We start from the raw sequence: 14,413 nt of genomic DNA, 5'->3' as shown, positions 1-14,413 counted from the left end.
ATAAATGATTCTACTGTGTAATCACTCTTTTGTGCTTTTTATCATTTTTACTGACAATTTACGCTTAATAATTATTAATATTTATCAATTAGTCTATGAAAAATCTAAGTGAATCTTCATCCATATACTGGAAGTATTTGTTTCTTGTTGTTGCAAGTAATTTTATTTCGTATCATCATCAATTTCTTTATCAGACCAAGATATTTAGCAGTAATAGTTTCAAATGAAACAAAATTGAAAATCAAGTGCAAGTTGCGATAACTATTTTTTCAAAGAGCCTTTTTTTGTGTGCGTCTTTGAACGCTTTTAAATGCACATCCGCAGTATTACGAGTTTCTTTATTCATTATATCAAAAATTAAAAGTGAAATCGATCAGACTGTATTTAGATCAGTGAAAAGGTAGGAAAGTTTTGACACTCATTGATCTTCAGTGACGGTAATACACTACTTAATGAATATCATTTACAGCTTAAGTCGTTACTTCTTGATATATGTAGTTCATTCTTTTTTTTACATCTTATGATTAAAAACTACAAAATGCTTCTAAGATTTTCAAAATAAATTTTGTGTTGACCTGCCAAAACTATGGAATAACCAAAATACTTTTCGGCAAAAATAACACATGACTACCTTAAATCAAAATATATCTCTATTATTTCGACAGGTCACGTATTTCCTAGCGTTTCGGTTCATCTATAGACCAGTAATATCGCGACCAGACGCTCACGAGCTTCCTACCATGTCGTCTGGTATTGGCTGCTTTGCGCGGGAGGAGGGAACTGAAATCGACCGATTCCTGGATCACGTAACTTCCAATACGGCTCATCGAGTCTACTTTAAATTACTCGTGTGAATTTTGTGTAAAAATACTTCCTATAGCGGCTAGTGCGTTAACGGTGCGTAAAATGGTTAAATCACCATCCGTACAGAGGAAAAAAGCGTGCAAATCTTGTTTCATAGTTTTTGTTGGCTGCTGCAAAGCCTCATTTGTAATTTGATCAATCTTTAAACATGTCTAATTAAGGATTTAAGCAGTACAGTTTATTCTCCTCGTTCAGTATTTCGATCGCCAATCAAATTAGTTTGAAGTGAGGGATATCACAAAAGAGATGCCGTTATATTCATACGCGAAACAGACGAGAGTTAATATCAGTTAATTCCAATTTGGATGTCAATATTAAACAATTTTACGTGACTAGAAATGAACGAGCAGTCATATTTTCACTGGGATTTATTCCGGCCTCCAATACATAGTCCATCTTTTGCTATGGGCGCTTCTTTCTTGGATATAAGGTTAGTGGATTGCAATGCTGTTTTTTTTTTTTACAATTTCAAATTTATTCACATAAAATAACATATTTTTAAACATTGACGCTTTATTAACATGATGAAGTCAGAGCAATCCTTCACGAATCAATGAACCTTTTTAGTGTTTTTCTTATCATTTTAACCGGCACTGCCAATCCTTATTATATTTATTATTTTATTATTGTACTTTCAAATTATACATGTTACTTTTTATAATAATACAAGTGTTTTGTTCATAGTTTATAAGAACTTTGTCATGTCACGTTATTAAATGTATCATCTTGTTAAACGGTACTATGATATACTATCAGGTTTATTATAAATGAATAAGGGGTTATAACCGAGCAGGCACAACATTTCTTTTTGCATAAGTTACGTGTTCGAATTTTGCTTAGTTCAACATTTTTAATTTGAAATGTTTCTTCGCAAATTTAGTATCAATTTGATGTCTCGATACATCTAAATAAAATCCAGAAAACCTACAATTGTTTCTAGACTTTTTAAATAATGACAAATGATCCGATAGTGTTTAATGACTACAGGTATAAAAATAAAAGAAAAACATGGTCGATATTACTGTTAAATTCCCTTACTCTCTTCATCATTGTAACAAGTGTTTCAATCCAGTTTTTGGTTCGTGAATTAACCACTTACCTGCCTGATCAGTCTACATTATAGCATATGTTGCAATTTTGATTTTTATGTACTATTAAGCAACTGTGTTTGTATGATATAAAAAATGCATTCTTAAGTAGAAATGAAAAAAAAAGTTCCTGGCCTAAATATAAAAATAATCGTTGACTAACGCCCTGGTTTCTAGTGCCTTATTACTTTTTTTTATCATTTTTAAAAATTTGTATTTAGACATTCCTCTTGGGGTGAGGGTGGGGAAGGGATTTTATAACGGCCTTTCTGACGTTCATTTAAGTGTATGTGATGTCCTTTTGTGAATTGAAAATATGCGTAAGCTGAAAGAGGTTGTATTTATGTAACATTTGATATTTTATTATTTTTATCTAATATTATTATCTAATATATAGATTATATTATTATCACATTATTATATAAAACGGATAAATAACCGTGTATGTCGCAGTACTGTTAACATGTATATTGGTTGTTAAAAATAATCTTGTTTCCGGAAAATAACAACTTTAAAAAAAAAATGTCTTTACTGACAGTATGTATAAGCCATTTTTGAACAGTGTAACATCAGACGTCCATTCATATCCATACAATGCGGAAAGTGCTGTACAGACACGCAACCTCACAGAGAATGCCGATGCCAACAGTTTTTCATGCTCACTTGTGAAGTTCAAAAGCATTTCAGAGCTTCAAAGTTGCAGAATTTTAGGTTTTATTTTACCAGTGCTCTCAAAGAGAAGTCTGCTTTCTTTGTACATGTTATAGTTTGACGTTTCAGCTTTAACGTATAATTTACAAACAAATATCTGCACCGATATTATAAAAAATGAGCCGGTTATACTTACATGAGACAGGTTAATTGTTTAAAAACAGATTTAATAAATGCGACCTTTGGCCTGTGCACCGCCGTATGAACACATGTGCGTATGTTTTATTTTGCGTGTGCAAATGTTAAGTTCTGCCCATCCCGGAGCTAGAGGGGATGGATAGTAACATGCATTTCCACTACCGTCCATGAGCAGGCTCAAACAAACCGAGAGCCTGCAACATTTTCCTTTTTGTCGTGTTGGACGACCTGTCAAGTTTTCACTTTTCTATTGCAGAAAACGCACATTACATATTACTTTATGTGTTATGTATTTAAAAAAATATTTGGTAAAAGGTTAACTCTGTTGGACATCATAATACATTGTAAAATGATGCAGCAACTTGATCTGTCTGTGGACGTTTTAGTGCATCTTCTTGCTGAAGTAATTGGCAACAGAGCGGACAGAATTAAATTAGTGAAAACTGCAGACGCTGATAATATCTTCTAAGAGTTGTTTAATAACTTCTCCTTTAGACAAAAAATCTTTTTGAACGGATTTTCAAACACGGAAAGTGTGAAAAATGGCGGAGAGGTCGATATGCAGGAGTAACTAAGAAATACACATGTACTAAGAATAGAAATATGTTTAATTTTTTATCAGTTAATGTAATAGTATTTATCGCTTATGCTTTAATTGTTATAGTTTAATGTAAACTACAAACCTTTTAGTTAACTTTATTTATTATCATCTTTCAAGATATATATAATGACAGCATACAAATTGGAAAACATAGAAGATAAAGGTAACAACTAAAAACAAGAAAACAGATGTACATAATAAACATAAAGAGAAAATCTGCACATATATAATGTTCATAATGTTTTGATGTTGATTTGTCTACTTTGATGATACTTCAGTAAACAGTTAAACTACAAGAAAAATTATAATAAAAATCCTGACCTGTCTCTTTTTTAAAAATAAAATATGTAGTAAGAACAAAATAAACTATCATACCTTTCAATGATACTGTCTGACCTGACTAAATTCACTTTCTACACCAGTGTTAGTGATTTCCTTTCTCATTAAAATATACTCTTTATTGGTACAAGCAGGGGTTTTTTTGTGCTTGAAGACTGAATGAATAAAACATTAAATTTCAAAGAACAAAACCAGTCAAGTGAATTGCAGTGCTCATCAGAAACAGAATAAGCATCGCCTACCACCCTTAACTGTCCTATAAAAGCCAGTTTATGGCGATGAGGCAGGTTTTATTTATACAGATTATACGTTTCATGTCAGAGATCCCTTTTCCAAAATATTGAATCAGCTATTGAATAATAAGTTATAAAAATTTGCAGAAATACACACTGATACGTTCTAACTGAATTGGTGTAATTAGTTTTTAAAATAAAAGAAATCATGAAGTATATCATTTAAAAATATTTAATAATTGTATTAAATTATATTTAATTTTTTTTTAAACCAGCTTAAAAAAATACCGGGAGGAGCTAATGAGGTTGGGAACCCTGGAAAAGTAGAGAAATGTAAACCGTTGTCACGTGGTTATGTTTGATACAGCAGACAACATTATGTATCAGTTAAATTAACACATAAAGTACAAGTAAAGCATTGCTAGAGAAAATAGTCTTGAATTTCTTAAACAGAATTGAATATCCTTATCATTTATGCAGTTCTATTTCATGCTATTTAAAAGAAGTTTTAAATCAAGACTACAGAAATCAGACAGTTAAAATACAATTAAAGCACAGGTGTCTGAAGCTCAATCAATTAAATATATATGCAGGCTAGATCTCTAGTATATTAGGTGGGTGGGGTATGGTAATGCTTATGTCTATTGATAGAGCTTCAAGCGCCTGTGATTAAAGTTACACCAAACAACTGATCATTTTTAAGACTTTATCACAGCAACAGCAACACTTGCTAATTTTGTGTGCATTACTTGGATAGTTAAGATTTTTTTTACATTGATTGCTAAACTGGGCCTGTCAGCATTGATAGAAGAGCTAAATAATTGTTTGATTTTGAAGATCAGAGCTCAGTTTTCATTAAGATTTTTAAACCTTAAAAGGAACTTAGCGATAAAATTAACATTAAACAGACAAATGATAACAATACTGTGTCCTTGTACATGATTATGATTATATTTAAAACATAACAAATCATATGGCTGAAACTATTTAATATAATGGACCAGGGTGGGTGAATAATGAGTTCTAAATATCAGAGTAGCCAATATTGACTCAGAATAACTGAATAATGAGTTTTATTTTAACTGCTTCCAGAGAATCTAGACAGGCAACACTTGGCAAGGCTGGCTGAATTTTGGGTTTTGTTAAATGTTTCATTAAATCTATAGGCATACAGTATTTGGCAAAGCTGGCTGAATTATGGGTTTTGTTAATCTAGGCATACAGTATTTGGCAAAGCTGGCTGAATTATGTTTTTACATGCTTCCAAGGAATCTTGGCAGACAATACTAGGCAAGGCTGGCTGAATTATGAGTTTTATGATGTTTCCTGATAATCTACGCTGCCGTTACTAGGCAAGCTTGGATGATCTAGGCTGCCGTTGCTAGGCAAGCTTGAATGGAACATAGGATTCGTTACATGCTTTCTCTAGATCTATGTTTAGCTTTTATTTTCATTATGGTCTTTTGTAGTTTCTTAATTGGTAGTGTTTAAGATAATAGCGTTTGAAAACTGTTCAAAATTACCTTACAGGTCTAAACTGTAACTTCCCTCTTCCTAGCTTTGTGGAATCTCAAAAATATCAATTAATATTCATAGTCTTATCATTGATACAGATAAGCAAGGATGTAGGTTAAATTTTATATCAACACTGGTTTTATTGCTCTATGTTTGCGGCGTTTCACTATGCATTTCCTTTGAAATGTATCAAACATACTCTTAGTATTCTGATCATTCAAAATTACGATGTTGCGGTTTTGGTTGAGTGACTCATAAATACAACATCGTCTTTTGCTTTGTGCAATAAGGCTAACCATTGATTATATACCTATGCAAACATTTTGGCTTGATAACTAGATCCAGTAAATGTTTTAATACTTTCTCAATGAAAATGTGTGTTTGTACATGTATACGTGCATCTACAAATGTAATATAACTGTGTAGCCAGAAGTAAGAACGGACAAACCTACACTGTAATTTATTTTCTGTATTCATTTATCCTCAGATTTATCTTGTATATCTGTTAATTTATGTCCATTAGTAAAACTTTTGACTCAATTTGTAGTAAAATTGTTGTACCTTAAAAGGAAATAGTTTATTTGACAGGTATTATTATACGTTCTTCTTTTATCGCGTTACTTCTGTCTAAATAAATGTGTTTTGATAGACACCAAAAAACACAGAATTTGCTGTAACGGTGTCCATTTCCATTGTATATATCTTAAATTTGTGACCGTTTTAATGGGAACATTAATCAAAAAGTAGTTAAATTATTTTTGATATTTTATTCATATTGACTGATGCAGGCTTGCTCTTTGTTAGCTTGTTAAATACATCAGTACGATTAATGAGTTAGATAGAGTGTTTCACTATAAAGATATATAAATTACCGAACGTTATACTTGCAGTTTGAAAAATTGCATTTCATCAAATCAATTTTATTTCCTTTCTTGGTTTGGTATAATTTGGTAATATATCAATGTGCCGTATATATTATTCTGATTTTGTTTTGAATTATTTGCCATTTAAATGAATCCATTTTGTCGGTAATAGTCACAGTGTGTATTATAATGTATGTTTATTCGAAGAATATGAATATTGGTGGCGCGGTTTTTACTTAGGTACTGTACCTAGCTAGGGCTGCATCCTCAACATTAACACGTTAAGGAATCAAACAATTTAACAATTTAATCAATAAATAGACCGGTTATATTACTAGACAAAATGTCTAAACCTCAAACTAAGTCCAACATGAAGTTTTATTGCTGATTTAAAATCTTTAGTTAAGTATACAATAGTGGAAAAAAAGTCCTCAAAAGAAACCCAAGTCGAACTCCGAAAATTAAATGATATTTAAGGGCAGCTTTCTTCCGATTTTAATTTCACAAAGTAATGCAAATTTATCTACAATAAATCAATTAAACAAAATATTACTATCGTTTTTTTTATTCACATGCATGCATTGCATAATAAGACAGTCCAAGAAGTATAAATAATGTCGTAACTGTTTATGAACTTCGAGCATATATTTATGTTATCAAGTACCCTATCCATCTGCAGTAACATTGTTTTCACGAATCCCCTATGAATATTTTTTTCTTGTTTCTTGAGATGCAAATGTTTGGTGCTTAAACTTTTTCACTTCAATGCAGACGATTCTGTTTTAGAAATATGTATGCATAAATTTAGTTAGAAATTCTTTTCTGAATCTTGACACCATAACGCGGTAAAATACTCAAGGTAGGCTACCAGTAAGTTAAACTATCTTTTTACTGATATTCAAAGAACACATTTTTGCTGTAGTTTACCAGTAGAAGAACAATGCAGCATATGGTCCACAGTAACGGCCACAATAAGTATTAAGGAAATGACTCAATCAAACCGAGCCTGCTATTTTTTTTTTGTTTGCATTCTTTGCATCCAAGGGATCTTTTTACAGATTTTATTAGATTTAAACGTTACTTTAGAATTCCAGATGCAATATCTAAAAAGTGCTTTGATATTTTTAGGACTTTTTTTCTATGTTTCATTTCCTTACATACTACTTATTCAACACCAAAACGTTTATGTTGGAATTAATTCAACCCCAAAAGTTAAAATGACCAGGTAAAAATAAAAACGTCCTTGGAAGCACTGAGCACACCAGTCGCGTCCAAAGTCACTAAATAATTTATTTGTTTAATTTGTCCGATAATATAAAGCATTTCACTTGGTTTTCTTATTTTTTGTAAGTTTACTCACTAGAATCGAATCAGCTATTGCTACTCCGAATGTCAGAGTTGTCGTCCTAAAACACTCGAGATTTAAGAATCTGTTGAATAAATATAAACTATAGTAACATTTACGTGTAATTTTGCTGGTATGATTGCACCAATGTTGTTTGACGAAAATAAACGAATTTAATTCCTATACAAAACATAAAGTGAATGTAAATATACTAATTTGAACGCATGTTGGTAACACAAAACAAAAGTAACGTAAAAAACAAAGCTTTACCTACCAGGTGTTGAAAGCCAAGAATTCATAGATTTAAAACAGGTTCAGTTAACTACAAATTGCCATGAATATTATTTTTACTTCTTAAAAGATGTTACATTTATATATAAACTCATATTATATATATATATATATCACCGAGACATGTTTTTGGGATGTATGTAATTTTTCACACACATGATATCGAAGAATGAATGTACATTTATATCACATTTATAAACGTTATTTTTGTTGATTAATAATTGAGGATAACACTGCTATTAGAATGCAGGTATTGTTTATCACTTATTGTAGAGCTGGGTTTCTGTTTATTGTAGACTCTAAATACTATGTATTTACATTCACACAGAATGCTGTTGTATGCATTTTAGGCTTAATAATTATGTAATCTTCTGAAAATAATGTTAATAATAATATCATAACTTAAAGAATAACATGCTGCCGAACGTTATTGCACGAAGACCTGGTATTTAAATGTGGCTACTACTCCCAGAACAATCTTACTGTTTCGTAAAACACCCTCTCTTAATTCTACTAGCAAGTTCTGAAGTCGTTTACTGTCAGTATCAGTTAAACAAATATTCAATAAATCCAACATTCACATACTGAATGTATTCCTCTACTCTTCATATTCCTATTACCATCACTTCACGACATTGATGCCAGTGCATACCCGCAAGTATTAAGAGAATAATATAGCTAACTACTCGGACACAAAGTTTCTTTCTAAATTCTCTGTTTTGGTCTGGATTGCAAATACCCGATCAAAATAAAGATTCAATTGAACAGACCCTTTTCAATATCACGCAAACATTTCCCCCCTATCAAATACAGCGTTTATCCAATTTGCAAACGAGTAAAGAAAATTAAAGAGATATTATGTAAATGATATGTTTTTATCTGTTATCATCCATATATGAAGATTATATACTTATCAAACAATATAGGATAGAATCTAAGTAAACACATGTATACATATTACGTAGGCTGTTAATTCCAGTCATGTCTGTATAATGTACATATACAATACTAAAATCCTGAATTTATTTATTAGAAAAATGAATTTCAATTAAACATATGTTAATTTTCAAAACTTTAACACAAATCAAACACCTAGTGCGCATAGTAACACATCTGGGAAAGAAAATGAGTTGTCCTGCAAACCTATTAAATATTCATAAAACAACAAAAACAATAACAATAACATCTCAAATTCATAACGGATTAAGTCAATATTTCAAATATTTACATTGTCATATGCGCCATCTCAACTAATAAATGCTTAATCATCAAAGGGTCGCGAAATTTTATTATTAAAACGATGTTCTTGTACTCTATAATTAAAGAACTTTAAATAAATAAACGAAAAATCAATAGCTAAACAGACAAAACCGTTCATTTGTATCGCAAAATAAAAGGTAAATTGGAGTCAGTGGAAGCACTGAGCAAATATACGGAAAAATCTGATGTACACAAAACATGAACTATTTATCATCTATAGCATGTGTTGGTATAAGCATTAACAACTAAATGATGACCTCGATATTTTTTGTAAAAAAGTTTGAACTACATAATTCAAGTGAAATCTAATTAAATTCTATATGGTTGGAAAGGAAAGTACCATTTATAATCTATAGACTGTAAAAAGTTTCGACAATGCAAGCTATTTCAAATATACAACTATAAGTTGTAAATATACTTTAAAAGTCTCCTGCCCGTAAAACTTTATTCATTTTCAAAACATCTCGTATTTCTTTAAGGCAGTTTTAATCATTTATTTACACATGCACATATTTTTCAGAGAGGAAGCAATGCGTGGAATTCCAGGGAGGTCCAAGCCTTTTTCGTTCGACCAGTCCTGCGCGCTATGGTAAGTAACATAAAACGTACAAATTGTGTATAGCATATACTTTCTCAATGAAAACGAATGCTGAGTTTTCAGTTGTGATCAGCATTTCTCTCTGAAAATGAATGTTGACTTTTCAATTTTGATCAAAGTACACTAGCTGTCTGAAAATAAACGCCGCGTTTTCCATGACGTCGAAAGTAGTGCGCACTATTTACAGACATGTTTTCAATGTCACGAATAGGAATGCAGCCCTGTGCACAATGGCACTATCAAACTGTGTATCAGTCTTCTATATAATCAAATGTACATTGAAAATTTTACAACTGATACAATGTTAAACATCAGTACTAAAGCTGACAACGAATTTACATAATGTATATGATTATGAACATAAATAATTATTCCGATTTCAAACCCTTCAAATGTTGACTTACATGTTCTGCAACTCTTCTAAAGTTTTAGGTGGCAAAACGTTTCAAACAAATTAAAGCTTCATGGTGATGAGACTTCGGCGTTCTAACAGGTCTTGTTAAATACACTGACTTCATAAAAAATTGATTTTGCGCGATGCACTTGCTAGATCTACTCTTACTTTAGACATAAATTAGGTCAATGAATTCAGAAATACTTTAAGTAGGTAACGGATGCTTTCAAAAGTACGTTTCTAATGAACGTTTAGACATTTACATTTTATGATTAATTGACTGCACCGGGATTGAAATGCCATCGATCAACAAACGGATACACTTTGCTGAAAAAACCTCTAAAACGGAGCCCTTTTACTATTTCCTGTCAGCAAATACGTCACGAAATAAACTTCATTCCAGTCATTGGCTATCTTCTATCAGAGCTATGGGAAATTACATAACTTTTTAGCCATTTATGTTCAATAACTGATCTTTCTCAGTTGTTTGTTATATTAATTATTGATGCCAAAGTCCACTGGGAGTTCAGGTTGGTATATCATAACCATGTTTTTGTCCGTCATTTTTGTCCATACTATAATATAACTGTTTTTGTTTTATGTATTCGTTGTGGTTATGCTCCCATACTTCTATACTGATTTCATTATAGTAACACATTTTAATATATCTTGCTGGTTGGCAAGATACTGCACCGTCTGTTACATCGTTTATTTGTAGATTTGTCGGTTTCAGGTTGTGTCTGGTCCTGCTTGCTCGGTTTCATGTGTCTAGCCCTACTTGCTCAGTTTCAGCTGTCCGGCCCTGGTTGCTATTTTCAGGTGTCTGGTCCTGCTTGCTCGGGTCAATGTATCTAGCCCTACTTGCTCGGTTTCAGGTGTCTGGTCCTGCTTGCTCGGTTTCATGTGTCTAGCCCAACTTGCTCGGTTTCAGCTGTCTGGCCCGGGTTGCTATTTTCGGATGTCTGGTCCTGCTTGCTCGGTTTCATGTATCTAGCCCTATTTGCTCGGTTTCAGCTGTCTGGCCGTGGTTGCTAGTTTCAGGTGTCTGATCCTGCTTGCTCGGATCAATGTATCTAGCCCTACTTGCTCGGTTTCAGCTGTTTGGCCCTGGTTGCTATTTTCAGGTGTCTGGTCCTGCTTGCTCGGTTTCATGTGTCTAGCCCTACTTGCTCGGTTTCAGCTGTCTGGCCCTGGTTGCTAGTTTCAGGTGTCTGGTCCTGCTTGCTCGGTTTCATGCGTCTAGCCCTACTAGCTGTTTGGCCCTGTTTGCTATGTTTTGGGTGTCTGGTCCTGGTTGCTCAGTTTGATGTGTCTGGTCCTAGCGGCATGTTTTTTGGATCATGGAGTCCATTCAACATATGTGTAATAGAGTTCCGCTTAAGCATGTGCTGTGGGGCGTGAGAGGTGTTGCACATTTCATTACCTCTCGTGAACAGATTCAGTCAAACCGAATCTGCTATTATTCTTCTTGGTTGCATTCTTTGCTTCCAAAGGACATTTTTACAGATTTTATTAACTATCACAACAGCAATCTTTAAGTGGCGTGTGGCGGCTGTAAAAAGTCTCCCCGTATATGGATTCAGTGTTGTTATATTTTCTGGTCCTTTTGGATCATGGAGTCCATTCAAGATATGTGTAATAGAGCTCCGCTTAAGCCGGTGCCTGGGGCGTGAGACGTGTTGCACATTTCGATTGCTTAGAAGTATAAGGTCATAAGTCAGTAGAAATTATATAGCATTTACGGCCTTTTACTTCTAAGGCATCGATTTCATTACCTCTCATGAACAGATTCAGGCAAACCGAGTCTGTTAGTATTCTTCTTGGTTGCATTCTTTGCTTCAAAAGGATCTTTTTACAGATTTTATTAACTATCGAAACAGCAATCTTTAAGTGCCGTTTGGCGGCTTTAAAAAGTCTCCCCGTACTTGGATTCAGTGTTGTTATATTTTCTGGTCCTTTGATATCAGGGAGTCCATTCAACATATGTGTAATAGAGTTCCGCTTAAGCCGGTGCAAGGGGGTGGCGTGAGACATGTTGCACATTTCATTACCGCTCATGAACAGATTCATTGAAACCGAGTCTGCTATTATTTTTCTTGGTTGCATTCTTTGCTTCCAAAGGATCTTTTTACAGATTTTATTATTCATATTCTAGCCCTGGTTGCTTGGTCTCAGGCTCTGGCCCTCGTTGCTCGGTTTCAGGCTCTGGCCCTACTTGCTCGGTTTCAGGTGTCTTACCCTGATTCCTCTGTTTCAGGCGTCTGGTCCTGGTTGCTCGGTTTGAGGTGTCTGGCCTTGTTTTCTTTGTTTCAGGTGCTGGCCCTGGTCACTTGGTTCCATATGTCTGGTTCTTGTTGCTTGGTTTCAGGTTCTTGCCCTGGTTGCTTGGTATCAGAGTCTGGCCCTGGTTGCTCGGTTTAAGGTATCGGGTCCTGGTTTCTCGGTTTCAGGTGTCCCCGGTTGCTCGGTGTCCGGTGTCCCTGGATGCGCAGTTTCAGGTCTTTGGTCCTTGTTGCTTGGTTTCAGGTACTGACCCTGGTTGCTCGATTTCAGGTTCTAGCCCTAGTTATTCGGTTTTAGGTGTCTGGTCTTCGCTACTCGGTTTCAGGTGTGTGGTCCTCGTTCCTTGGCTTCAGATGTCTGGTCCTGGTTGCTCGATTTCAGGCGTTTGGTCTCGTTGTTTGGTTTTAGGTGTCTGGTTTTCGTTGCTCGGTTTCAGATGTCTGGTCCTCGCTACTCGGCTTCAGATGTCTGGTCCTGGTTACTCGATTTCAGGTGTTTGGCCTCGTTGTTCGGTTTCAGATGCCTGGTCCTCGCTGCTCGGTTTCAGGTATCTGGTCCTCGTTGCTCGGTTTCAGATGTCTGGTCCGGGTCAAAGTAATTGCATTAACCAAAATTATTCCTACAAAAGTGATACAACATTAATGTGTTTATCGTCGCTTTGTAAATATATAACTAAAATTAATACGGCAATGAGGCCAGTCGATAATGTTTGATTTTGACAGCTCCAAGAAAAACGCACTTTCAACTACGCACACTTGGTTAAACATTATACAGTTATTGACTCTTGAGCCATTGAATATGATGTGATATTCACCGGAAGAGGGTAATATTGACCGAGGCGATAGCCGAGATAGCCTCGGTCAATATTACCCTCTTCCGGTGAATATCACATCATATTCAATGGCTCAAGAGTCAATAACTGTTTTATTATATGACAAATAAACAATAACTGTGTGAAACTTCTATTCTATTTTTAGAAAGTCATGTTTAATGGGGAAAACCCACTAACCATTAAACATGAAATATATTTTGAAAGATGATGAGCGGTTTCGACCAATGAAATTTAGGTTATTTTTAGAACATAAAATAACAATGGTGTTTGATTATAGATTCTATTTGCATATTTTAATAATTGATTTGGTTATCCATATTCCATACTAATTTTGCACCTGAAACGGTATTTTGTACTGTTGTTGCATTCTTAACTTATATGAACTGATGCATACAAATAACATCAACAAACGTTGTATCGTGTTCAAGTGAATCAATGTAACGGCACTGGGAATCCATCTTTAGGCAGTCTCTGAGAGGCAGGCGTCTTATTTTCCGACTCTGTACTCAATTTGATTCACGGAGCCGATGATGGATGTCAAATCCAAGTCAATTTAGTTCTAAAAACGTTCATCACAATGTCTCATAATACAGAGTCCAAGGATCTAATATTTAACAAATTAAATCAGATTATATTTATATTCAAGTGTATGAAACTAAAATTATGAAAATTGACAAGATTCTTGAATAATTACTGACAATACATCAATTTTTGGTATTTATATAGACAATATTAAATATAGATGTTTATCTTTTATCATATATTTCCCACTTGGTTCATCCTACAAAGGGCGTACAGTTAAATATATCTTATTTATTTAAGGTAATCAAAACCAAACATTTTGAATGGCTTCAGTACCATATCAAAACTCAGTATATTATTTAGTTCGATCAAATTTCCTTTAAAGGTACATGCTACATATTAGATTTGAAAATATGAACAGTTTTAAGATAAAGTTTATGTTAACATGAAATTAACAGGTGTATTCCCAGTTCTTTAATTAAGTTTTGAATAGTACACACTTAACACATGTATAGCAGAACATATAAATATGTACT

At 33.7% G+C, this 14,413-nt stretch overlaps 1 protein-coding gene across 2 annotated transcripts in view; it reads left to right on the top strand.

Moving 5' to 3' along the window:
• The first annotated feature begins 804 nt into the window (after positions 1–804).
• Positions 805–14,413, top strand: part of LOC123529391 (protein trachealess-like) — a 52,664-nt gene continuing 39,055 nt past the window's right edge. Inside the window, exons 1-2 of one of the 2 annotated variants that reach the window (XM_045309722.2) lie at positions 805–1,294; positions 9,769–9,837. In XM_045309722.2, the coding sequence (XP_045165657.2) occupies positions 1,203–1,294; positions 9,769–9,837 (161 nt within the window). In that variant the 5' untranslated portion in view covers positions 805–1,202. The remainder of the gene's footprint in view (positions 1,295–9,768; positions 9,838–14,413) is intronic. The other variant, XM_045309713.2, reaches the window with a different exon arrangement.

Source organism: Mercenaria mercenaria, chromosome 1 (assembly GCF_021730395.1).
Source record: "Mercenaria mercenaria strain notata chromosome 1, MADL_Memer_1, whole genome shotgun sequence".
Taxonomy (NCBI): Eukaryota; Metazoa; Mollusca; class Bivalvia; order Venerida; family Veneridae; genus Mercenaria; species Mercenaria mercenaria.
This window is presented reverse-complemented; position numbering and strand designations above follow the sequence as displayed.